General features: G+C 36.7%; 1 protein-coding gene across 7 annotated transcripts in view; it reads right to left on the bottom strand.

Annotated features, from left to right (window-relative positions):
- Nucleotides 1-24,618, bottom strand: part of LOC110657047 (primase homolog protein) — a 54,750-nt gene extending 30,132 nt beyond the window's left edge. The window contains exons 1-15 of one of the 7 annotated variants that reach the window (XM_058144675.1): nucleotides 24,511-24,618; nucleotides 24,213-24,340; nucleotides 23,407-23,471; nucleotides 22,962-23,104; nucleotides 22,768-22,907; nucleotides 22,265-22,320; nucleotides 22,106-22,178; nucleotides 21,890-22,000; nucleotides 21,355-21,435; nucleotides 19,544-19,624; nucleotides 7,754-7,819; nucleotides 7,515-7,661; nucleotides 7,027-7,074; nucleotides 6,827-6,912; nucleotides 5,743-5,803 (exon numbers count right to left, since the gene is read on the bottom strand). In XM_058144675.1, coding sequence (XP_058000658.1) covers nucleotides 5,743-5,803; nucleotides 6,827-6,912; nucleotides 7,027-7,074; nucleotides 7,515-7,661; nucleotides 7,754-7,819; nucleotides 19,544-19,624; nucleotides 21,355-21,435; nucleotides 21,890-22,000; nucleotides 22,106-22,178; nucleotides 22,265-22,320; nucleotides 22,768-22,907; nucleotides 22,962-23,104; nucleotides 23,407-23,471; nucleotides 24,213-24,260 — 1,206 coding nt within the window. In that variant the 5' untranslated portion in view covers nucleotides 24,261-24,340; nucleotides 24,511-24,618. The remainder of the gene's footprint in view (nucleotides 1-5,742; nucleotides 5,804-6,826; nucleotides 6,913-7,026; nucleotides 7,075-7,514; nucleotides 7,662-7,753; nucleotides 7,820-19,543; nucleotides 19,625-21,354; nucleotides 21,436-21,889; nucleotides 22,001-22,105; nucleotides 22,179-22,264; nucleotides 22,321-22,767; nucleotides 22,908-22,961; nucleotides 23,105-23,406; nucleotides 23,472-24,212; nucleotides 24,341-24,510) is intronic. The other 6 variants (XM_058144679.1, XM_058144678.1, XM_058144680.1 and 3 more) reach the window with 6 other exon arrangements.
- Between the last annotated feature and the right edge of the window lie 2,218 nt (nucleotides 24,619-26,836).

Raw genomic sequence — 26,836 nt, 5'->3', positions numbered from 1 at the left:
ATTTAGGATTTCTTATTTAGGATTTCTTCCTAATTAGTATAACACAATTATAGGAATCAATTGTATATAAATACCCATGTACAGATTAATTGAAATCAATGAGAATCATCTCTTTCTACATCTCTTTCTACATGGTATCAGAGCAGGCCGTCTAAGGTGACTATTTGTTCTCACCACCCAGCTCAGGAGAGACCTTGGCGCCGGCCGGCGTTCGATTCCGATCAACATTGCCAGCGTCGCCTCAATCCCCTCATTCCAACACTGTGTGCTATTGCCTGATCCAGTACACCATTAAAGGACTTCTGAGGTTTGGCTCTCAGATCCTATTTCGGTATTTACTTGATTTGTGATTTTGGATTATTTTGTTCTTATCGGCACTTTGGATTAAGCGTTTGGTTAGTTTCTTTGTCTCAACAAATGGCGACAATAAGAATGTTATTTACGATGTGATTCCGATGATAACTAAGATCACGGAACACAAACTTAATGGTTCAAATTACGGAGTGGAGTAAGATCTGTTAGGGTCTATTTGCGTAGCATTGATAAGGATGATCACCTTACTAAAGATCCACCTCGATGATACACAACAAACTTGGCTAAGGGAGGGCTCGGTTGTTTTTGCGGCTTGAACTCGATTCACGGTGAGGTAATTAGTTTAATTAATCACTGAATTTGTTAAAGAATTGATGGATTACTTAGATTTTACGTATTACGGTAAAGGGAATATCTCCGTATTTATGATGTTTGTAAGGCATTCTCTGCGTCTTTGAGAAAGAGAATAAGTCTCTCACGGCTTATTTTATGGATTTTAAGCGGGTATATGAGGAACTTAATGTATTGTTGCCTTTTAGTTACGATGTGAAAGTTCAGCGAGCCCAACGGGAGCAATGGTTTATGAGTTTTCTTGCGGCCTTCCTTGAGTATGAGCGCTAAATCTCGATTCTTTCGATTCGAGATTTCCTCTTTGCATGAAACATTCACACGGGTCCTTCTGCAGAGAGTACCCAATCTTCACGACGCCGGTAGTGCTCTTATTAGCCAGTAATCCAAATGGACAACGGGGTAATAGAAGAGGAAGTAGAGGAGGAATTACAGCAATGAAGTAATCAGCGTAATGGAGAGGCTAGTTCTAATCGGGACTCAAGAGGAGTCATTTGTTATTATTGTCATGAGCACAGCCATACAAAATATAATTGTCCGCAACTTCGGAGGAAAAATCAGCGATCACGGATGGCAAATATGGCAGCAGAGGATTCTACGGTATCTTCCTCGAAAAGCTGTTTTGGTATCTGCAGAGGATTTTGCACGATTTTCCCGATGTCGAGCATCTCTAAAGCCTACCGGTTCCCTATCACTGCGATCGAGTCGAGTAAATCCACTACATGCCTTGTGTCTTCCTCATCCAAATGGGTTATTGATTACGGTGCAAATGATCACATGAGTAATTTTAGTCTTCTATCTGCTTTTCAGTCTAATCCCACTTCCTCTACTGTTACTTTAGCTGATGGTTCTACTTCTTGTGTCATGGGTTCTGGAACTGCGAATCCGACTTCGTCAATTTCTTTGTCATCTGTTTTGTGTCTACCAAATTTCTCTTTTAATCTACTTTCATTAGTAAACTTACTGCGTACCTTAAATTGTTCTATTTCTTTTTTTCCGATCGGTGTTTGTTTGAGGATCTTACGACGGCGATTATTGGTAGAGGGCGTGAGTCGTGGTCTCTACATTACGGAAAATCATGTACCGCGTCGCTTGTTTGCTCGATCTGTAACACCTCTTGAAGCTCATTGTAGATTGGGTCATCCTTCTTTGTCTACCATGAAGAAGTTGTGTCCTCGATTTGATCTTTATCGATTTAGAATGTGAGTCGTGTCGGTTGCAAAACATCATCGTTTGCCTTACGTGTCTAGAGTCAATAAGCGGGCTTCATCCCCTTTTGAGTTAGTTCATTCGATGTTTGGGGTCCTTGTTCTTACTTCTAAAAGCTGGATTTCGTTATTTTGTTACTTTTGTTGATGATTACTCTCGTGTTACCTGGTTATATTTAATAAAGAATCGTTCTGAGTTGTTTTCTATCTTTTGTGCCTTTTGTAATGAAATCAAAACTCAATTTAATATTTCTGTGCGCATATTAAGAAGTGACAATGCTAAAGAATATTTTTCAGCACAATATCAGTCTTACATGACACAAAATGGCATTCTTCATCAGTCTTCCTGTGTGGATACCTTATTCCAAAATGGCGTGGCCGAAAGAAAAAATCGGCATCTTCTTGAGGTAACTCGTGCTCTTCTTTTTCAGATGAAAGTTCCTAAATACTTTTGGGCGGATGCAGTTTCTACGGCATGTTTTTTGATCAATCGAATGCCGTCTTCTGTACTTAATGGGGATATTCCTTATACCGCTTTGTTCCCTACAAAATCTTTGTTTCCTGTTGAACCCCGTATTTTTGGTTGTACTTGTTTTGTACGTGATGTTCGTCCGCAAGTTACTAAATTGGATCCAAAGTCTCTCAAATGTGTCTTCCTTGGGTACTCCCAGATTCAAAAAGGATACCGCTGTTTCTCTCCTACTCTTAATCGTTATCTTGTTTCTGCAGATGTCACATTTTTTGAGTCAACTCCATTTTTTTCTCAATCATCTGTGTATGAGAGTCAGGGGGAGGAGGATGATATCTTAATAAAAACTGCCCAATCAATGTCTAGTCCTCTCTCACAGCCTGTTTATTATGTCTCTAGACCTACTAGGCCTCCCGTTGTTCATGTTTATTCCAGGAGATTGGAGATTCGACTCGGATCCTCCACCAGCTACTTCGTTGGGAGATCCTGTACCTCATACTGATCATGATTCTGATCTAGATTTACCCATTGCTCTTCGTAAAGGTAAACGTTCATGTACTTACCCTATCTCTTCTTTTGTTTCTTATAATCAATTGTCTTCTTGTTCTCGGTGTTTTGTTACTTCTTTAGACTCTGTTCCTATCCCTAATCTTTGTTGGTGAGCCTTTGTCTCATCCCTGGGTGTCTTTGCTATGAAAGAATAAATGGAGGCTTTAGATGATAATGTTAAATGGGAACTTTTGACTTTGCAAAATGGTAAGAAAGCTATTGGTTGCAAAAGGGTATTCTGATGAAAGGTAAATCTGATGGTTACGTGGCTAGGTTAAAAGCACGCCTTGTAGCAAAAGGATATGCTCAGACATATGGGGTTGATTACTCTGACACTTTTTCTCCTGTAGCTAAACTTACTTCTGTTCGCTTGTTTATCTCTTTAGCAGCTACATATGATTGGCCCCTGCACCAATTGGATATCAAGAATGCTTTCCTTCATGGTGATCTTCAGGAGGAGGTGTATATGGAGCAACCACCTGGGTTTGTTGCTCAGGGGGAGTTGGGTAAAGTTTGTAGGCTTCGGAAGTCTCTTTATGGCTTGAAACAAAGTCCTAGGGCCTGGTTTGGGAGATTCAGTGAAACAGTACAGGAATTTGGTATGCAAAAGAGTAAGTGTGATCACTCAGTATTTTATAAGCAATCTGAGGCTGGTCTAATTCTCCTGGTAGTCTATGTGGATGACATTATCATCACTGGGAGTGACTCTGCAGGTATTTCATCTCTTAAAACCTTCCTCCAAACCCAGTTTCAGACCAAAGACTTGGGATTATTAAAGTATTTTTTGGGTATTGAAGTTATGAGAAGTAAGAAGGGTATTTTCTTGTCTCAAAGAAAATATGTCATCGATCTATTGACAGAGACAGGAAAATTAGGTGCTAAGCCTTGTAGTGCACCAATGACTCCAAATTTACAACTGTTAGCAGGGGATAGTGAGTTGTTTGAAAATCCGAGAGATACAGGAGATTGGTAGGAAAATTGAACTACCTTCTTGTCACTCGTCTGACATTGCTTATGCCGTTAGTGTGGTAAGTCGGTTTATGTCTTCCCCAAGCTGTTGCTCATTGGGAAGCCTTGGGACAAATCTTGTGCTATCTGAAGGAGCTCGGGAAGAGGTTTGTTATATGGTAATCATGGGCATTTGAATGTTGAATGTTTTTGGATGCAGTAGCTGGATCTAAGGTTGATAGGAGGTCAACTCTTTGGATATTGCGTTTTTGTTGGAGGAAATTTGGTGTCTTGGAAAAGCAAGAAGCGAGTGTAGTTTCTCGATCTAGTGCTGAATCGAATCTGAGCCATGGCACAATCAATATGTGAGGTAATGTGGATATTTCAATTACTAGATGAGACAGGTTTTAAGACCCCCAACTGCGAAATTATGGTGTGATAATCAAATTGCTCTCTATATCGCTTCTAATCCTATATTTCATGAGCGGACCAAACATATTGAGATTGATTGTCACTTTGTTCGTGAAAAGATTCAACAACAGATCATCTCAACAGACATATCAAAGCGGAGAGCGATTAGGAGATATTTTCACAAAAGCTCGAATGGAGCTAGGATTGTCTACATTTGTAACAAGTTAGGCATGATTAACATCCCTATGCTCCAACTTGAGAAGTGTTATGGAAAGTCAATCATTATATTATTTCTGTGTATATTACGTATTACGTATTCCTATTTAGGATTTCTTATTTAGGATTTCTTCCTAATTAGTATAACACAATTATAGGAATCAATTGTATATAAATACCCATGTACAGATTAATTGAAATCAATGAGAATCATCTCTTTCTACATCTCTTTCTACACCAACAATCATACTGTCGGCATGTTGCAAATTTAAATCCATCTAGCAAGATTCACTTTGGTTTGGGAAATATTTCCTAAACTACACAGAAATGATAATTTTATTTTGTTGTCACACAGATTTAGCAAAAAGCTCACTTTTAGCTATTTCTTAATATATAATTTTTGACTATAAGGAACATATATATTTAGGAATTAAGCATATTATATAATATATTAGTACACATATTTAATAATTATAAGATGATTTAATGCATTTATAAGTATAATTATTTAAAAAATGTACAAGAATGAAAGATAATATTAGGTTTTATATAATCCATAATTATAATAAAAGTATATAATATATATGAAAAAATCATATTAAAGTACATGCATAAAAGCAATTTTCGGTTCGGTTTTGATTTGGTATGGGTCTAGTATAGTTCCAGTATGATTCTTAGTGAAAAACTAGAATCAAACCAAAACAGTAAAATAAGTGCAATTCTATACGGTTCTTCGGTTCGGCTCAAGCCATCCAAGAACCATGTACAACCCTAATAATAAGGCTACACTCAAAGTGGCTAATATCTAAGGATGTTTATAAGTGCAATTGTGTGTGTGTGTGTATATATATATATATATATATATTTTTTTTTTTTTTCTTTTCTCTTTCTGCATTTATCTCTAGTTGTGTGGCTGGAATATCAAACTATCATCTCTGTTATGACCTTGTCCTTCCCTCTTCTAATTTGAATTTGTTCTATGACTCGTTTAGCTGTTCCTCAAAAGTATGCATGCTCCAAAAGTGAAATGCTTCCATTATGGAAGGTAACATATTTTAAATTTTTTGCACCTTTCCTACTTTGTCAATCCTTGTTGAAAATTTTGCATGGTGAAACTTCTTGTTCATCTTATGCAATCGATTTAACCTAAAGCCTGATTATTTATATTAATGCCTTTATATTTGATCTTTAATTTCCATCACATATATCATCATTTAAACCTTAATAATCTTCAGTAACATTCTCAGCTACATGTTAAATGTCGAAAGATAACAAACAAACCTCATTTGCATCTTTGAAGCAAGATGAGTGATCTTTCTTCGGCCATTGTACAAGCCAACATCTAGAACAAAACAAGGGAAAAAAGGACAGCAGAATAAATTTAGGCATTTTGGCATAGCCCATATTGGTGGAATGGAAAATGAAATGAGCATTTTTGACCTTTAGCACTAAAAGAAACTCATGGCTAAAATATACAGCATGATTGCAGTGGTATAAATCTAGAAACAGAGTTCTATTACTAAAGATACTGTACATAATAAATTTCAGGTCTATTGTTCTAAGTCTAATTTGATGATGAAACACGTCTCCAGTTGTCTCTTAATATGCACTTCCATGTTGAAACAAATCTAAGCTTATTAAGCTAATAAAACATAGTAAACACAATAGCTCCTTCTAACCAAACAGCCAAAATTCCAATATTTTAACCATATTGACCCCCTAATCCAAGAGGAGACCACTTTCTGCATGTATCATAAATCTTCATGCAGTAGTAAACTATTCAACCATGAGATTGATGAGGGCAGGGATCCACCAACCAGAGGAAGAGAGCTGAAGAAAAAGAACCAACGTTGGGCAGTATATTCTAGAAGAGTAAAGAAAGTTCCAGAAGGAAATTCGGCAGAAAATGCAGATCCACAGCTGGACAAAGAGGGAAATTCTGTTGAAAAAGTTGCTGGGAGAGAATGCATGTGGAGAGAGGCTCACTTGAGGTAGACAAACTATAAAGAAGAGAGTTGAGCTGAGAGGGGATCATCTTTGGGTAATAAGTAATTTGGGGGATGTTTTCTTTTTCACACAAGCTTGTAAGGTTGGGGCCAGTTTGTATTCTGCCTAGGAAATCTTCTGGTAATTCTAGTTTTAGTCATTTCCTCCATTTTTCAATTCCTCTATATTAAACTCTGGATTTGCTATGTTGAAGAAGTTGAATAGAATCTGAAGTTGGAATTGATTCAAACTTGTGTTGAATTGTTGGGTGCTGAACTTAAATTCTTCAGAGCTTTTGTTTACTCTATCAAATTGGTCCGACCTGCCAGATCTGAAACAGCGATCACCAAGGCTTTACTCTATCAGAGGTCATTGTTACCTTTCTTTTCCCAGCCGGCGTGCTAACTCTTCAGCCAAGGCTTGCCCACACACATCGCCATCAGTTGCCAGGATAATGCGAGACACCTCAAAGATTTAATAAAATAAAAAAAAAATAAAATAAAATTAAAAAGTGAAAGTGGGAAGAAAAAACTCTTATCTGTGCATTGCCAACTTAAGTTCTGCTCAAAAGGTGCTCACCTTATCCAAGTACTCTTTGCAATTCCATAGATACTGATATGCTTTGTCCTAGCATCACATATGCATTCACACAAAAAATAAATAAATAAATAAATAAATAAATAAAAAGGAAATAAGTATGAAAAGTGGTCATCACATTTATCCTTTTTCTCAGAAGTCAGAACCAATATGTGGGCAAGTAAAATTTCACGTTTTGTTAAATAGAAACTTGCACAAAATTTATGGATCCTTGGTATAGAGTATAGACACTTGTTGATGATAAAGGTAATTGTTGATGCACCACACATGGTATGAGCAATTTCATGTTTTATTGGCAAATTACAATGTCAGCTAAACTAATTAAAGGATAGTCGTTCACATAAAATACATACATATACACATACATTTTCACATATACATACAACATACACACATACATACACAACATACATTCATATAAATTTTGAAATAAAGACATTATCCAGAAAGATTTTGGTCATGGCTGGTACCTTTTCCCATGATGGTAAATCTTTAGTAGAAACAATTTGTGGGGCACCTCCAGGAACACTAACACAATTACGGAAGCCAGCTTCCTCCACTGAAAGCTTATCAATTTCACCTTCAACCTTCAACAGCACCAAAGCATTAAATAACAACTGGGGCATTAGGGCAAAGAAGGAAGGACAGAGTAAGAGCGAGAGAGATTTAAATATATGGTTAAAAATGCAAATAAGGTGATGAAATCTACGATAACAATTTCAGTCGCTTCATTTATGTCATCCAGCCCGTATAACCATTTTTCAGTGCCCTTATCCTGAAAGAGAACAGCAGAAATTTAAGTATGATACAAGTCAGAATATGTTCATTCTGTATTTATAAAAAATAGGCAGGATATGAAATTTAATTGTCCAGTTCAGTTTAACTTAAAAAAAAAAAATCCCAGTAGAGAAGTGGTTTCTTTTCCTTTTCATTTTACCCCTTCTTCCAATTAGATATAAATACAGACGTAATTGCACATTTGGCAAATAACTCAGTAAAAACGGAAATAAAGCACTAAAATTGATGCCATGGACAAACCCACCAGTTTAAACCATTCTTTGTTTGAATCTTGAATAATGATGTTTGGCTTAAATGATTTGCAGTTTTCCAAACAAACGGTACCCCCACATATACACTGCTTTGTGTTAACAATGCCAAAATACCTATATGGAACTTGTCATTCACCAACATATAATGTACTCTACTTAGTGTCTCTGTCATGAGCAGAAGCAGAGAAGTGCAGATGCTGCCCTGCAGTGACAAGTTTGCTAAGGGGATTATGTATCAGAGACGTGGCTTAAAGGAAGGGAGCTTAAGTGGTCAAGCAGTGCAGCTGTGTGCAGATTTGATTTCAGTTATTTTCTTATTTTGTTCCTATTTTTCTGGTTATCCATTTTGCATGTAATCAGTAGCGGTTCCTACTTTGTAGGCAGCAGTTATCTCTTTATTCTTTCTCTTTGTTTATTTAAGTTGAACTGGGAATGGAATAAAGAATCAGAATTTCAATCTTCAATTTATTGTGTTAAGAGATTGAAGGGTTCTCTCATTTAACGAGCCCTTTTTTTAAACAATACGCCATAGGTTCTCAAGGGAGAAAGTCTAAAAAACATTGCCTGTTACACACTCCACAAGCTGAATTTACCATTAATCGTCCTGTAACTCGATCACAGATTCGGGAACATAACAAATGGGTATCAGAGCTGGAAGTTATGGGCGATTCAGCTAATAGTATCCAAAAGCAACTTGAAACCTTCATGAAAATGTACCAAGAGGATTGTCCAAGAGATCGAATAGAGCGAGAACAACTTTCTGCCCGCATTGAAGAGCTCTCGAGGGACTTGGCTGCCACGCAAGTGGAGGGGCAGCAAGGCGAGACAGGAAGTGTTAACCGCAGGCAATGAGAACCCGGCCATGATCCTAACCCAGTTGAAGCTAGGATGCAGGCTCCCAGATATGGCAGACTTGAATTTCCTATTTATGATGGACAAAATGATCCGCTTGCTTGGCCGAGCCGTTGTGACCATTATTTTCGACACCAACGAATTCCAGAGGAGGAGAAGGTGGAGATCGCCTCCTATCATCTTGATGGGGATGCACAAGTTTGGTTTCTAAAACTAGATAGAGATCGCCCTAGGATTACTTGGGAAGAATTTAAACAGCATTGCCACCTCCGATTTGGGCCATCTATCCAAAGTAAGAAATTGGGGGAGCTGTCCAAACTACGTCAATTGGGTGCAGTAGAGAACTATCAACGCCAATTTGAGCAATTAGCAGCCAGAGCCGGACCTCTCACCACCGACCAAGAAGTTGAAATTTTTGTTAGCGGATTGCAGGAGTATATCGCAGTGGAGGTGGAGTTACACAGGCCTCGGGATTTAACTAGTGCAATGAGCCTAGCTTGACTCTTTGAGAGGAGAGGAGGCCCAAAAAGAACATCATCAAAGCCAACGCCAAGCAATTTAGCCAATTCTCCAACTCAAAAAACCTTCAAGCGACTCACCAGAGCGGAGATGGAGGATCGCCAAGCAAGAGGACTATGCTTTAATTGCAATGAAGTCTATACCAGGGGCCACCAATGCAAACGGCTGTTCTAGTTTGATGGTGTTGAAGAATCCGTACAGGGGGACAAGGAAGAAAGAGAACTCGAAGAAGAATTTGATCCCGAAGTCTCGCTATATGCCATCGACAAAGAAACGGCAGGGGAACGGACCATGCAAATTCAAGGAATCAATGGCAATCACTCTTTAACATTGTTGATTGATACTGGAAGTACGCATAATTTTCTAGATTCATGCTGGGTTAGCAAACTGGGTCTGCTATGTGACTAATCGAAAAACTCCAAGTCACCATGGTGAACGGCAACAAAATCAAAGGCCCAGGTTAGTGCCGTGAGGTTCCGATTACTGTTGGACACAATCTTATTTATTTTGATTTTTTCATGCTTACCCTGAATGGAATTGACGCCATTTTGGGAGTCAATGGTTGCAGTCGTTGGGTCCAATATTATGGGACTTTAAATCCCAAACAATGATTTTTAAAAGGCATGGAAGAGATCTAGAGCTACAAGGAATTGATAATACGACAAACTCTGATGCGGAATTGAACCAGCTTTTAACAGAGTTCACATCGCTATTCTAAGAACCAAGGGGCTTCCTCCAGCTCGGACTCATGATCACCACATCAACCTGGAGCCAGGAACTACTCCAATAGTGGTCCGACCTTATCGATATCCACATGCACAGAAGGATGAAATTGAGAAGCAGTGCCGTGAGATGTTGGAACGCGGCATTATCCGACCTAGTCAATCTCCTTATTCATCGCCTGTTCTTGTTTTTAAAGCTGACAACACTTGGCGATTTTGTGTGGATTATAGGGCCTTAAACTCAAAAACTGTCAAGGATAAATTTCCCATACCGGTGATTGATGAGCTCTTGGAAGAATTACATGGAGCCAAATACTTCACAAAGCTGGACCTCTGCTCCGGCTACCACCAAATCCGAATGCATCCTGCAGATGTGGAAAGGACAGCGTTTCGAACCCACCATGGTCACTTCGAATTTTTTATTATGCCATTCGGCCTCACCAAAGCACCCAGCACTTTCCAAGCTCTAATGAATGAGGTATTTCAACCCCATTTGAGGAAGTTCATCCTTGGTTTTTTTTTTTACGACATTTTTGTCTACAGCAAATCTTGGGCTGATCATCTAGAGCATCTTCGAGAAGTCTTCATTCTCCTCCAAACTCATCAACTATTTTTAAAATGCTCTAAGTGCCTAATTGCCCAGTAACAGGTCTCCTATCTGGGACATGTTATTTTGGCAGAGGGGGTTGCAGTAGACCAAAGTAAAATTGCTGCAATGAAAGAGTGGCCAAAACCGAGTACAGTGAAGGGATTACATGGATTTTTGGGGCTCACCGGGTATTATCGAAAATTTGTGCAGAACTATGACACCATTGTAGCTCCTTTGACAGCCATGTTACGCAAGAACTCTTTCCAATGGACCGAAGCAGCTTCCAATGCCTTTAAGCAATTAAAAATGGCCATGACTTGTACCGCTGTGCTGGCTTTACACGATTTCACCAAATTATTCATTGTAGAATGTGATGCTTCAGACTCGGGTATGGGGTTTGTTCTTCAACAAAGCGGACAGCCCACAACTTATTTCAGCAGGCCTTTGGCCTCTAGTTACAAAGGGCTGCCAGCATATGAAAAAAAGCTCATTGGGTTGGCTAAGGCAATACGACACCTGTGGGGCCGACACTTTCTCATTCGTACAGACCATTATAGCCTCAAATTCCTATTAGAACAACGGGTAATTACATCGCCTCAGCAACAATGGCTAAGCAAATTGATAGGGTTTGATTTTCAAGTGGAACATCGGGCTGGCAAACACAACAAGGTGGCAGATGCCTTATCCCGCCGTCTTGAAGAAAAGCCTATTCTTAATTCCATCTCAATGCCACAGTTACCTATCTTCGATTCAATTCGTCAAGAAATTCAGCAATCGGATCTACTGCAAAACCTTATCGAAAAAATCCAGCAAGGCGAAGAAGTAGGTCCCTAGAGATATACGGATGGTCTTGTTACGTACTATAGAAAGAAATATAAGAGAATATGATTAGATATTCTAGAAGTTGGGTAAGTAAGGAATTGGAGGGAAATGTGGATGAGTTGTTAGGGAGTCAGTTGTTAGGGAGCCAGCTGTTCTGTAGTTGGCAAGTGAAATTTATTCTCTGATTGGCAAGATGAGACAGTGAGGCAGTTATGAGTTAGTTGTTGTATAAATAACTCAGCTATATCTTTCTTGTTTTCATTCCAGAATTTACAAGAAATACAATAACTACTCTCTATTCTCTTCTCTCTCTCTCTCTCTCTTTTCTCTCTACTCTTCTATTCTTTTCCGTTAGAGTTCTCAAACCCTAACATTGGTATCAGAGCTTTGCATCCAAGAAACTAGTGGGTAATTCTTTCTTAAAGGTTGCAGCCATGACTAGGTCCATTGTGATTGGCCCAGAAATGGTGTGGATTGCAGAATTGGAGGAGCAAATGAGAAATTTGCAGGAAGTAACTCATAGGAATGCTGCGGAACTGAATGATTTCAAGAAGGAGATGAAAGAGGAATTAAACAAGACTTCTTTAACCAATAATGCCATTTTGGAGGACTTGCGACAAATGATGATCACTCATGTGGTGGAAAGGAATAAGGGCAGCAGCAGTTCAAATGAGGGTGGAAGCACAGTCGAAAACAGGGGAATGCAATCTAACACTGTAGTGCAGCCAGTTCCTGTGGTACATTCAGTCCCTATAATCCAATCAATTCTTGCAAATGATAGGGGATTATTACCTATTCCTAACATGGGTGGTATGTCTCCATTATTGCCTAAAATTGAATTAGTTACTTTCGAAGGTAAAGAACCTAGGGCTTGGTTGAGAAAATGTGTTAAGTATTTTGAGGTGTATAGGGTCCCTCATGATCAAAGAGTGCAATTAGCAAGTCTTTTCTTGCTTGATAGAGCTGATGCTTGGTTTCACAATTGGGAAAAAGGAGAGAAACATTCTTGGGAGGAATTTGAGAAGGAAATTTGTAGTAGGTTTGGGGAGGATGGATTAGAAGATATAGTGGAGGAATTTATGAAACTGAGACAGCAAGGGATAGTGGGGGAATATCAAGATGGGTTTGAGGATTTAAGAATAAGGATGGAGAGGCTATTACCTAATTTGGGGGAATCTTACTTTTTGTCAGGATTTATAGGAGGTTTAAAAGATGAAATCAGATTAATGGTAAAGATGATGAAACCTGTCACTCTTTCCCAAGCTGTGAAAATAGCTAAATTGCAAGAACAATTGTTAGAAAACACCAAGAAACCTGGATCTGCAACTAATTCTTCCAAATTCAAAGCCATGACTAATAGTCCGACAACTTATTCCAATTCTTCTTTTCAGTATTCCAGACCTTATCAAACCTATCAATACCCTCCTAGACCACCAAATTTTGATTCTCAGAATAAACTCAACCCCCTTGTTACCAAGTAACAATCAGTAGGTAGTACTGCTACAGTTACTAATATTTTCACAGCAGCCTCAAAACCTACTACCAATCAGACTCCACCAACAAGAAACTTACCTAAACCATGTTTTAGATGTGGTGAAAAGTATTTTCCGGGCCATCAATGTAAGTCAAAGACATTGAATGCTTTGTGTATGGATGGGAAAGATGAGGAATTGAATGAGGAGTGGCATGATGTGGGGGCTGATATAGAAGAATTGGGAGAGGCTGGTTCCACCTTATCTGTTCATGCTTTAGAGGGTAGTCATGGGGCTGACACTATAAGAATGTTAGGGATTCACAAAAATAGGCAATTGGTGATCCTCATTGATAGTGGTAGTACCACTAGTTTTATGGACAAGAGGATAGCACAGGAACTGAAATTAGACTTAGTGCAGATTCCATTTAAAGCAGTTACTGTTGCTGATGGAAGAAAATTGGGTTGTAACCATCTATGTCAACAATTTAAATGGAAAATGCAGCATAATGACTTTATGTTTGACTTCAAAATATTGGAGTTAGGTGGATTTGACATGATTTTGGGAGTTGATTGGTTAAAAGATCATAATCCTGTTCTTTTTGATTTTGCTACATCTTGTATTACAATTGCAAAGGATGGCCAACGCATTCAATTGCAGGGAATTGGTGAGGAAAATTTGCAATCTGGTTTGTGGCATTCTGATAATTTGTTGAGCAAAGGAGGGGTGGATTTTCAAACTTCTTTATTATGTATTGTGAATTCCAGCCTGTCAATAGATTCTTTGGCTACTGCAACTGTTGTTTTTGTTCCAAATGAGAGGCTGCAGGATTTAATTCAGAAGTATAAGGGTGTTTTTGCAGAACCTAAGGGTTGCCTCTATTTAGGAGTCACAATCATGCTATTCCCTTACAATCAAATGCTCAGCCCATCAATATTAGACCCTAGAGGTATCCTCATTATCAAAAGGCTGAAATAGAAAAACTTGTAGCTGATATGATAGAATCTTCAATAATTCAGCCTAGCACTAGCCCATATTCCTCTCCAGTTCTTTTGGTGAAGAAAAAAGATGGCACATGGAGGTTTTGCATTGATTATAGAAGGTTGAATGATCAAACAATAAAAGATAAGTTTTCCATCCCTATTATTGAAGATCGATTGGATGAATTGAATGGGGCTAAAGTGTTTTCTAAGATAGATTTGAAGGCTGGATATCACAAAATTAGAATGTTGCCCGAGGATATTTCTAAGACAGCCTTTAGAACACACCATGGGCATTTTGAATTCAAAGTGATGCCTTTTGGGCTCAGTAATGCTCCTGCAACATTTCAAGCCTTAATGAATCACATCTTCCAACCATTTTTGAGGAAGTTTGTGTTGGCATTTTTTGATGACATTTTGGTGTTTAGCAAGGATATGGAGTCTCATTTGCTGCATTTGGAGGAAGTTTTTAAAGTACTACAGGCTCAACAATTATTTGCAAAGCAGTCTAAATGTTTTTTTGGGCAAACTGAGATTGAATACTTGGGGCATATAATTTCAGGGGCAGGGGTATCTACTGACCCTAAGAAAGTGGCTGCCATGGTTGATTGGCCTGTGCCTTCGTCTGTTAAAGAACTCAGAAGTTTTTTAGGCCTCACTGGATATTATAGGAAATTTGTAAGGCACTATGGCATTATCTGCAGGCCTCTTGCTGAATTATTGAAGAAAGATTCTTTTCATTGGAACAAGGCAGCCCAAACAACATTTGATACTTTGAGGAGATTGATGTCTGAAGCACCAGTCCTTGCTCTTCCTAATTTTTCTAAGCCATTTATTGTGGAAACTGATGCAAGCAATTGGGGAATGGGTGCAGTTTTACAGCAGCAAGAGCATCCAATTGCCTGTATTTCTAAGGCATTTGGTCTTAGGAGTCAGGCTATGTCAGTATATGAAAAAGAATTATTGGCTATTACTTTTGCAGTCAGCAAATGGAGACATTATTTGGAGCAAGGACAGTTCTTTATTAAGACTGATCATGAAAGCATTAAGTATCTTTTGGAGCAAAGGTTACATAACAATTTGCAGCAGAAGGGTATTTCAAAGTTGCTTGGTCTGGATTACAAAATTTTGTATAGAAAGGGCATTGAAAATAAGGTGGCAAATACTTTATCCAGAAGGTGTGTTGATGTGGATTCTTATTCTTATGCTATGTATTCAGTGGTGGTTCCAGTTTGGATGCAAAAGTTAATTGCTAGTTATGAAAATGATGGGAAAGCCTCTGACTTACTCCAGCAGTTGTTTTTGGATAAGGATGCAGTTTCTGGGTGTCAATTGAAGAATGGTATTTTGTATTATAAAGATAGAATGTATGTGGGGACTACTACCAATTTGAGGTAGGTGTTATTGGAATCTTATCATAGTTCAGCAGTGGGAGGCCATTCAGGTGTTCATGCTACTTATTTGAAATTAAAGAAAATTTTCTTTTGGCCTGCTATGCTTAATGATGTCATGTAGTGGGTTCATACCTGTGATACTAGTGCTAGATGTAAGGGAGAGCACTGTGCTTATCCAGGGTTATTACAACCTCTACCAATTCCTACTCAAGCTTGGCAGCAGGTGTCTATGGATTTTATTGAAAGATTGCCCAAGTCAAAGGGGAAAGATACTATTTTGGTAGTTGTTTGCAGATTTACTAAATTTGGCCATTTTATTTCATTAGCATATCCATTTTCTGCTGTTTCTGTAGCCAAACTTTTCATTGATCACATTTTTAAGTTGCATGGAGCTCCTCAAGTTATTGTTTCTGACAAAGATAAGGTGTTTACTAGCTTATTTTGGCAAGAATTGTTTCGAAGTAAGGGAATTAAACTTAATTTTAGTTCTGCCTATCACCCTCAGTCTGATGGACAGACTGAAAGAGTTAATCAGTGTGTGGAGAATTATTTGAGGTGCATAGTTCATTTGAGGCCTACTAATTGGAGCTCTTGGTTACCTATGGCAGAATGGTGGTACAATTCCTCTTATCAAAGTGCTATTCAGATGACTCCATTTGAAGCACTGTATGGGTATGCTCCACCTCTGTTTCATGAAAATTTTACTCTTGATTCATCAGTTGGGGCTGTAGGGAGATTGTTACAAGAGAGACAGCATCTTAATAATCTCTTAAAGGAAAATTTACAAGTGGCCCAACATAGGATAAAGCAGCAAGCTGACAAGAGGAGAACTAAGAGGGAATTTGTTGTTGGGGATTGGGTGTATTTGAAACTTCAGCCTTATAGGCAGACTTCAGTATCTGTCAGACAAACCCTTAAACTTTCTGCTAAGTTTTATGGGCCATTCAGAATTCTTGCTAAGATTGGGAAAGTTGCTTATCAATTAGACTTGCCTCCAATAGCTACTATTCACCATGTTTTTCATGTATCCATGCTTAAGAGGAAGGTTGGGGATGGTGTGGTGGTTGCTACTAATTTACCTGTTATGCAAGATGACCAGATTAAAGTTGTTCCTGAGCAGGTTTTGCAGACCAGGATAATTGAAAGAGGACACCAGAGAGTAGAACAGGGACTTATTAAGTGGCTTAATCTGTCAACAGAGGATGCCAATTGGGAAGATAGAAGCTTTATTGAAGGGCAATTTCCTGAAGTCTCCCTTTCTTGGGGACAAGAAAGTGCTAAAGGAGGGAGTATTGTTACGTAGTATAGAAAGAAATATAAGAGAATATGATTAGATATTCTAGAAGTTGGGTAAGTAAGGAATTGGAGGGAAATGTGGATGAGTTGTTAGGGAGCCAGCTGTTCTGTAGTTGGCAAGTGAGACAGCTGAGGCAGTTATGAGATAGTTGTTGTATAAATAACTCAGCTATATTTTTCTTGTATTCATTCTAGAATTTACAAGAAATACAATAACTACTCTCTATTCTCTTCTCTCTCTCTCTCTCTTTTCTCTCTACTCTTCTATTATTTTCTGTTAGAGTTCTCAAACCCTAACAGGTCTCCTCTTCTTTAAAAACAGAGTATATTTACTGCCAACTTCCCCACTTGTTGCTTCTATTATCACTTCAAATCATGATAGCAGTCATGAGGATTACCAAAAGACTCTCCATCGTATTGCTTAGGACTTCTATTGGAAGGGAATGAAATCTGCCATTCAGACTTATGTACAGCAGTGTCCCACTTGCCAACACCATAAATCAGAACATTTGCATCCTGCGGGTCTTCTTCAACCTCTACCAGTTCCTCTCCAAATTTGGTCTGACATTTCAATAGATTTTATTGAAGGGCTACCCACTTCACAAGGAAAGAATGTTCTGCTGGTAGTAGTTGATCGATTCTCCAAATATGCCCACATTTTGGCTCTTTCTCACCCTACATGGCTGTTAAGTGCGGCTCGTTTGTTTTTTGATAATATTTTCAAACTTCGTGGCTTGCCAGAAACTATTGTTAGCGATCGGGATGTTACATTTACTAGTTCTTTTTGGACTGAATTGTTTCATTTAAGTGGCTCTTAGCTCTCCTTTAGCTCGGCTTATCATCCCCAAAGTGACGGACAGACCAAGGTTGTCAACCGAACTATTGAAATGTATCTCCGTTGCTTAACTAGTGACCGGCCTCACCGTTGGTTCCAAAGGTTATCATGGGTGGAATATTGTTATAACACCAGCTACCACTCCTCTCTCAAAGCAACTCCATTCGAGGTTGTTTATGGACGTTCACCACCAAAAATGCTCTCTTATTGCCTCGGTTTGGCCAAGCTTGAGGCGGTTGATCAGGAGTTAAAGGCATGGAATATGGTGCTATTGGACCTGCGAGATCGTCTTCTACAAGCTCAAAATGCCATGAAGACTATTTATGATTCCAAACATCGTCAGGTTCATTATCAAATTGGGGACCTAGTGCTTCTCAAACTTCAGCCCCATCGTCAACTTAGCTTGGCCACCAAAAGTTACTCCAAACTCTACCCTCGCTACTATGGTCCTTTTCGAATTGTTGCTAAGGTGGGTAGTGTTGCCTACAAACTCGCCCTTCCTCCTACCTCAAAATTACATCCAGTATTTCACGTCTCCTATCTCAAGCATTTCCGTGGCACTACAATCCCTATTGAACCTTCCTTACCTATTCTTTCCAAGGGCGAAATGCACTCTTCTCTGCAGGCTGTTATTGATTCACGGATTTACAAGGGGCAGCCTCAAGTGTTGGTCCATTGGGAAAGCTTATCTCCAACTGAGGCTTCATGGGAGGATGTTAACTCCTTTGGCAGCAGGTACCCTTCTTTTGTGCTTGAGGACAAGCACAATTTTAATGGAGGAGGTGGTGTTATGAGCAGAAGCAGAGAAGTGCAGATGCTGCCCTGCAGTGACAAGTTTGCTACGGGGATTATGTATCAGAGACGTGGCTTAAAGGAAGGGAGCAGAAGTGGTCAAGCAGTGCAGCTGTGTGCAGATTTGATTTCAATTATTTTCTTATTTTGTTCCTATTTTTCTGGTTGTCCATTTTGCATGTAATCAGTAGTGGTTCCTACCTTGTAGGCAGCAGATATCTCTTTGTTATTTCTCTTTGTTTATTTAAGTTGAACTGGGAATGGAATAAAGAATCAGAATTTCAATCTTCAATTTATTGTGTTAAGAGATCGAAGGGTTCTCTCATTTAACAAGCCCTTTTTTTAAACAATACACCATAGGTTCTCAGGGGAGAAAGTCTAAAAAACATTGCCCGTTACACACTCCACAAGCTGAATTTACCATTAATTGTCCTGTAACTCGATCACAGATTCGGGACCATAACAGTCTCTTTAATAATGGGCATGCTTCTCCATTTCTAAGATTAGCCAAAGGCTATATCTAAGGTGCTTAAACCATTACCATGAAGAAAAAGGTGTATGAATATATTCAAGATATACTTTTTGGGACACGTTGGATTATTATTTATTAATAAAAAAAACTCTGAATATTGAGCCTCACCATTCAGAGAAAATATAATAACAAAAGTTCTTTATTAAAACAGTTACGGGATTTCCATTGTCATGTTCTCGGCTTTGTCTTGATTCCATACTGCAACAAGAATCCTACATGCTGCAAAATTGGTGAGCCACACATACAAGGTTTTGAGGAACTAGCCTCACTAGGAGTTTTGGGGACTGAAATATAACCAGTCTATATTATTGACTTGATTCTTAGTACTCTCTTTTGAATCTAATATAAACATCATTAGGAAGAATTCATTGTCAGGTTACAGGATCCATCATGTGTAAAAGGTCAACTTCAGAGCTTTGCAGGTCATCAATTCCGTGTTTCTCTATAGCCTTCTCCCGTAAAAATAATGTAAATGCACATATATATATATATGTGTGTGTGTGTGTGTGTGTGTATTATTTTTTATGTAATTTAGTTTTTCCATTCTTTTTTTCTCTCCATATTTGAACACAATCTTGGGTCTTGTCACAACATATCACCACGTATGCTACATTAAAAAACAAGGGCAAGGATTAGCACAAATACCTGCCAAAAATTTTTCTCCATGGTTCGATACTTGCAACCAATAAGCACTCCATTTCGTCTATAAGTAAACGCAATAATACCCTGCAACCAGTAATAGCTAGAAATGATCAGACTCCTAGCGTTCAAGTGTTTTGAGACAGATAATTAAATGAAAATGAATCATATTTGCAAAAGAGCTGTGCTGTAACGAGCAACAATATTTGGGTACAAGAATTTGATTGAAAATGAAAATGTGAATTTATAACTCAAATAACCTAAGACCAAATAGTTGGAACTATCTCCAATAATATGGAACCTATGAAAAATCCTTTTGCCATCAGTGTCTGAGCAGAAATTACAAAATGCCAATGGATAAATTATTAGATCTAGAATATTCATGTAAAGACATAAGCAAACATGTTGACCTGTGAGCCAAAATAATCAAAGAAAAATGTCAGAATAGCGAGCATAAGGCAAATGGATGCATGATTTAAAGTAAAAATAAACGGATAAATCAATAAAACCAGCTTAAGCTGAAATTTCCTAGATCATGCAATCCTCCTTCAAATTAATTGCAAATTACTAATTTTAGTTTCTACAAACACTGAGTTTGGACATCTATTTTATGAACTGTTTGATAGTGATGCAACCAATTAGCACCATGATTCTTAGGGAAGATTCATGTTCTTGAATTTTTTTAAATCAGCAGGAATTACTCTCACACACACAAGTAACTGTGACACTGTGAAGACCATTAAAAGTTCATGTTATCTTGGTTAAGAATATTTTCAAGCTTATCATATACCCAAAAAGTGAACCAATCAGTAATATTTGGCATCACAGAAATGCTGGTTCAATGAGAAAATGGAAAACTATGGTTTCCACAAAATAAAGGTTTCTTTCAGATTATACTAATACTAGTACTACATCCTAATATGCTTAGTTTGTTGCTGCACGAATAAGAAAAACTTGCTTTGTCTTTCCTTCTCATGGTCATCTGAATATTTCGGAGAAATGCATTTTTCCATCATAAATATGTGAAGTATGACAACCATGGTTTCAATCTTAGACAGATAAATATGACTGTATATAGATGATCCCATCACTCTTCACCTTTATCATATGAAGCATCTATCCTTAATCACTGCCTGCTCTTCAGCCTCAGGTGGTAAAGAATAGGAAGGGGCAAGAAACAGCCTTTAACTTAAATCTTCCTTAGCCTAATATGTGCTTTAGTACCTTGGCAAGGCATGCAGATTTAACCAAGAAGATGGCAAGAGTTAACAGGGACATAGGGAGGTCAAAGCAGTGGACAGTTGATCATTTATATTGGACTCCATAGTCCACATGCAAAAATAGTTTTCAATTTGAGGGTTCCATGAAGAGATAAGACAAAATATGTCTGTTGAAAGATTAGAAAGAAATGTTAGTACACTTAAATAACAAGCAGAAAGTGATCCGTGCAATTCCATTTGCTGCTAACTTAACGCAGAAACAGTTAGCCCACTTGGCTACCTCAATTGAGTGATGACACATCATAGTTCTCACACTAATTCCCTTGAATGATATAAAATATTTTTATTCCTAACAGAATTTAAAGGACAACATTTAAGAATATGATTGGCCCAAAGAACATAATGAAATATCTGACAATGATTTACAGTGATTTTCACATCTAGTACAAAAGCATGAACCTCTAAGATTTTAAGTTTCCCTTGGCAATGCAACTTCCAGTTAAGTCAAGTATCCATTGTATGACAAAGATTTATCCATAATCACATGCCAAATTAAATTAGTAACATAAAATGATGAAGTTGATGAACTTCAGGTACCTGATTGCCAGCCATCTGCATAACAGAATTTCTCCTGAGGGTTTCTTCAGATATCATTCTATCACCAAAATATGCAATTAGCTGAAAAAGAAAACAAGTGATTCCGAATGTCAATTACATACCAACAGTTCTATCAAGACTTCAGAAAGAAAAATTAAAAAACAAAAAGGTAGTGATTATAATTTTCTGTATCTTAGTTTTCGCAATATTCATGTTTTAATTATAGTGATTTCAAAACTTCATTTTGCTAATTAGGATATCAGGTAATGCGATGAAATGTCACATTTTCACTTATATGCATTCCAACCATCTTCCAATAAGTGTAGACATGGCCAATCATATAGGTTTAACTTGCTACCTTTTGAGAAGATCACAATGAAATGCATGATTCTAGAAGACCTTCGAAATTACTGTATGCATGCAAACATTTAAAACAGTTAAAATAAAAATAAAAAAAAACACACACTTAAGCAGCTAATTTTACTATCTATAATAACCTGATTGAAAGAGAAGAAAACAAAGACAATCTTAGTACCTTCTCACCTATTGGTTCTAGTATTATGCCCTCAGCTGTTATTTGCCTAGGGGAACTGACTTTGAAAATTATGTTCATTCCTTCAATTGTCACTCTACCATCTGCAAAAGCCTGAAACCAAAAGTTATCGATCTCTTGAGGTTTTCTCATTTTCTAATTTTTCTAAAATCTAAATAGAAACAGAATATACACACACACACACACACATTGTGTCACCTGTCCTGCCCATCCACAGCAAGTACGGTAACACCGCCACATTGCAAAATCCCTATAGAAATCCCATTGCAAACTTCAAACATGGTTCAATAATAAACCCATTAAAACAGTCAAACACATCTATAGGCATAAGAAAGAAAAATAGCATAAGAAGCTTACGCATCTTCGACAATATGTACAGATAAACTCCTCTCTATTGATCTGCCACCTTTGCACTACATTACCAAAGCTATAAGTGAATCAAATAAACATAACAAACAGTTTGAAAAAAAAAAATTTAATGTGGAATGAATTGGCTGATGAACTTATATTAATATTCAACCCAAGTTTTTGTAGCAAATGAGAAAAGAAAAGAACCACTTTGAGGGTAATTGGGCAATGGAAAAAGGGTCACCCATTGCACAAAGCATCCTGCATTTGTGGGCTTTGGGGAAGGGTTGATGTACACAGCCTTACCCCTGCTTTGTTGATAGGCCATTTCCGTGGCTCAAACCCATGACCTCTAGGTCACAAATGGAGTAATCTTATCATTACATCAAAGCCACCCTCTATTGTTCTAGGAAATACATATATATAAAGAATCCATACACAAAAAATGTGCAGCAGAGTAGTAACATATTACAAGCAAAAGCATTTACAATGGAATTAATGAAATGGTTTACCTTGGGACAAAGCAAGTTACTGTAATTTCCAGGTATGCAAGAATCATTGCAGTTAATCCCAAGAAGTTCCATTTTCTGCTTCAAGATCCTCACTTTATGCTTTTCTAATCCTGTTCTGTTAGCTTCAAAGATCAACCAAACTTTATCAATCTTAAGAAAATGATGCTATACAAGTAAAGACAAAGCTTAGATACCTGATTGTAGAATTAGGAGCCTGGAGTTGCGATAGCAAGAGAGAAAGCGAGACCCAATAGGCTCCAGTCTTCTCCTGGTTAATATTGGTGCCCAGCAATTCTTGTTTGAGAGGAAGTGTTTGGAAGGGATGGGCCTATTGCAACTAATCAAACAGTCTTGTTACCATATTGATACAGATTGAAGTTTTATTACATGTTACCAGAATTAAAATTAGAGCAAAGTATAGTATTCAATAATCAGTGGTGTAATTTACCTAAAATGGTTTAACAAATTATTGCTAGAGTATCAGAAAAAAGTGAACTTCCATTAAGAAATCCTATTATGATCTGCAAAACCATGGTGAAAGTGTTGCCATGCTAGAATAAACTACCAAAAATCTGAAATATATTTTTAGATCCCAATAATTTGGATTCCCACACCACAAAAATAGTGAGTTTCTCATACCTCCTATTGGATAAGGCAACGCTTATGGCTACAATGACCTTATTTTGCACCTTTCTAACACAAATCTGCAAGTTATAAAACATATAAATTGACTTGCATCTAACAATAATGACAATTTACAAGACATAGTTTTAAAAAAAATGAGGTGCCATAACACATTCACAAACAAACAGGAAAAGATGCTCACTCTGTCTATCCCTCCAAGTGTAACAAATGTTGTGTGCTTGCCTGATAATAACAATCAGGTAGGTAAGATATGTTCACCTGCCTGTGTGTGTCTGTGCATGAGTGACTGTGATTAATTATATTGTTCATCCACAAAAATACTCTAACCATCTACAAAATCATTTTACACTGATATGATCACTGTTTGGAAATAATAATATCTTTTGACACTAATATTCTAACTCATGAAAACGACTAAATTTTGAAGCAATGAATGAAGAGAGAGAGAGAGAGAGAGAGAGAGAGAGAGAGAGAGAGAGAGAGAGTATTAAGGTAATCTGCTTATATGAAAATTATTTACATAAATTATGAAACTTTTTTTGCTTTTGACATAAATTATGAAACTTTTTTTTTACTTTTGTGACCAAAGAGTCTGTCATCAACCATTTCTAATAATTGATTATGCGTAATTAAGCTTTAAAGCTAACAATATTTTTGCATAATAGCCATACAATCAACAAATAAAAAAATTAAACCAAAAGAAGAAGACATTCTAAGTATTAAATCTTTTGAATTCCAAGTAGAAGCTAAACAAAGGCAACATTGACATGACAACTAATTAACATATAAAAAAGCTTTACCATTGGACATAGAAAGTGATTAAGTTTTCCAGGAGTAACCGTATCCATTTCAATACCCAACTCTTCCAATTTGCGCCTCAAAATCTTCAAATTTTGTTAGCTCTTCACTTCCGAATTCCCACTATAAACTGAAAAATTAAACAAAGATTACATAGCCAAGGCTTTAAATATGCATCCTCTTGCCTTCTGGCCTTCCAAGAAAAACCCAAAACCAATGAAGCACAGATATATATATATATATATATATATATATATATATATAGAGAGAGAGAGAGAGAGAGAGAGAGAGAGAAATTACCAGGAGCTGGTACAAGAATTTGAGGATTTGAGGAAGGATTTGGAGCGCAGAAGAAAAGAGACTGATGGTTGAGGAGAAGAAGAAAAGCTTGCTAAGATTGGTTTAAATCTTAGGCACAGGGCGCCATGGCTGGGCCTGGTAGGTAGAATTGATTTTTTTTTTTTTAATTACTATCAGGCCCAATATTTTGCCAAAATTAATTATTCAATCCCACTTTTTGAAAAATAATTAAAATTTATTATAAAATTAAGCTATTTAATCTTTAGTAAAAAAAAAATTGTTAATAAACTTATTTCATCTTAAATATTTTCGATTCCTCTAATTTTAACTATCTATATTACTTAATATCTCTAATTATGACTAAAATAAATTTATTAACGTTTTCTTTAATAAAAATTTATTAAAAAATAAAGAATTTAATTTTATAAAATATAATCTATTTTAGTTAGGTTTTAAATATATAAAAATTAAATCATTAATTTTGATAAAATATAAAAAGTAATTTTCAGGATTTAAGAACACAAATAAGTTTTTTATATTTTTAAGAAGTTCCTGCTAAAAAAGCAATTTTTGAAGAAAATCTTTTCAAAAAAATTTTAATGCTAGAATGACTGAATATTTAATAAATTATTAATTTTAATTTTAGTATTAAATATAGAGATAAAAATAAATTGTAGGTGTTTTTTATTTTATTTCTAATTAAATTTTATTTTTAATTATTATATTTTTTGAGGAAATAAAAAGGACGTAATAGAAAAAAACTCAGAGAAAGAACATATAGAGAAAAAAAAATTAATTTATTATAATTTTTAATAAATTTTAAAATAAATTATAAAATATTAAATAGTTTTTTGTTTTGTATTTTATATAGGTAAATTTGGATTTAATTATTTTCATTTATTAATTTGAATAATTTAATTGACTTAAATTATGAATTTAATAATTATTCCCGACTGCTAATTTAAGTAACAAATTAACATTTTTTTTGTATAAGCATATGATAATTTATCAATTTAGAAGAGGAGAAGACAATGCTCTCATGCTCACACTCGAACAGATCCTGAGTGAGGTGAAAATTTTCTTCAAAGTTGCATTTTTTATTTGTTTATTTTTAGAACTAGAGCCAAATCATTGAATAGAAATACTCAACGATGATGAAAATCCGCGTGAATAACATCACTAATGGAAGGAGGAACTTCTTCCATCCATAACAATTCATCCATGACAAAGCCAGCTTCAAGCTGCATTTTATTAAAATTTATTAAAATAATAAATTTAAAGTAAAATGTAACAATTATGAGAAAGTATTTAAATTCAAGATAATAAGTAGTTAAAAGACTTTTAGGTGACATCTCCCACGTAGATATTTGGTCGATATGGAGACGCAGATAGATTAGAAACAAACACAAATTCATCAATTTTTCTCTTCATAATTGCTATTATATAAGTATTTTGGAGGGAAAAAAAAAAAACTGTGAAGGGAGAACTTACCAAGTTAATATTTGTTGAACACCTTTCTTTTTCATTTAACGAAAAATTATAATTTGAAATCTTTTGTCAAATAAGTTAAATCCTCAATTTAAAGGGGTTTCAAGGAACTTTTTGAAAAGAAATTTCTTTTCTCCTATTTAATAGGTGTTTCATGGTTGTGGGCCCTTGTTTTCTTATGCTCTGGTTCCTATTTATGTAGCAGAAGCTAAGTGTATGGTAAAGGACTTTGTGAATGAGGAGGATAACTGGAAATGGGGTCATTTTAGTCATCTTCTCCTTGCCAATATTTTGTTGAGAATTGTTGCAATTCGGGTTTCGGGGGGTAGTAATGTGAAGGATACTATTTATTGGGGATACTTTAAAAATGGTACTTTCAACGTCAGGTCTGCTTATGTAGCTATGAATAATTCTAGTTGGCATCTTAATGATAGGAAATGGAGGTAAGTGTGAAGTTGGCCAGGTCCTGAACGAATCCGTTTTCTTTGGTTGGTATCTCAAAATCATATTCTCACTCATTCGGAGAGGAAGCAAAGGCATATGGCAGTTGATGAGGGTTGTCCATGCTGTTATCTATTTTCTGAGACTATTTTGCTTGTTCTTCGTGATTGCTTGGTTGCTAGGAGAGTCTGGGATTGCTTAGTTTCTAGGAATTCAAATGTCTATTTCTTTTCGGAAATGAGTATGGACAATTGACGTGCTAATAATCTGTGTATGTCTGATATGATAGTTGAGGGTGTTCAATGGAATATTCTTTTTGGAGTAGTTAGTTGGTTCCTCTAGAAATGGCATAACTCTTTTCTTTTTGAGGGAGATGGTTTTAGGCCTTTTGATGCTC

This window comes from Hevea brasiliensis, chromosome 3 (assembly GCF_030052815.1).
Source record: "Hevea brasiliensis isolate MT/VB/25A 57/8 chromosome 3, ASM3005281v1, whole genome shotgun sequence".
Classification (NCBI taxonomy): Eukaryota; Viridiplantae; Streptophyta; class Magnoliopsida; order Malpighiales; family Euphorbiaceae; genus Hevea; species Hevea brasiliensis.
The sequence above is the reverse complement of the archived record's forward strand: the minus strand, read 5'-3'. Positions and strand labels throughout refer to the sequence as shown.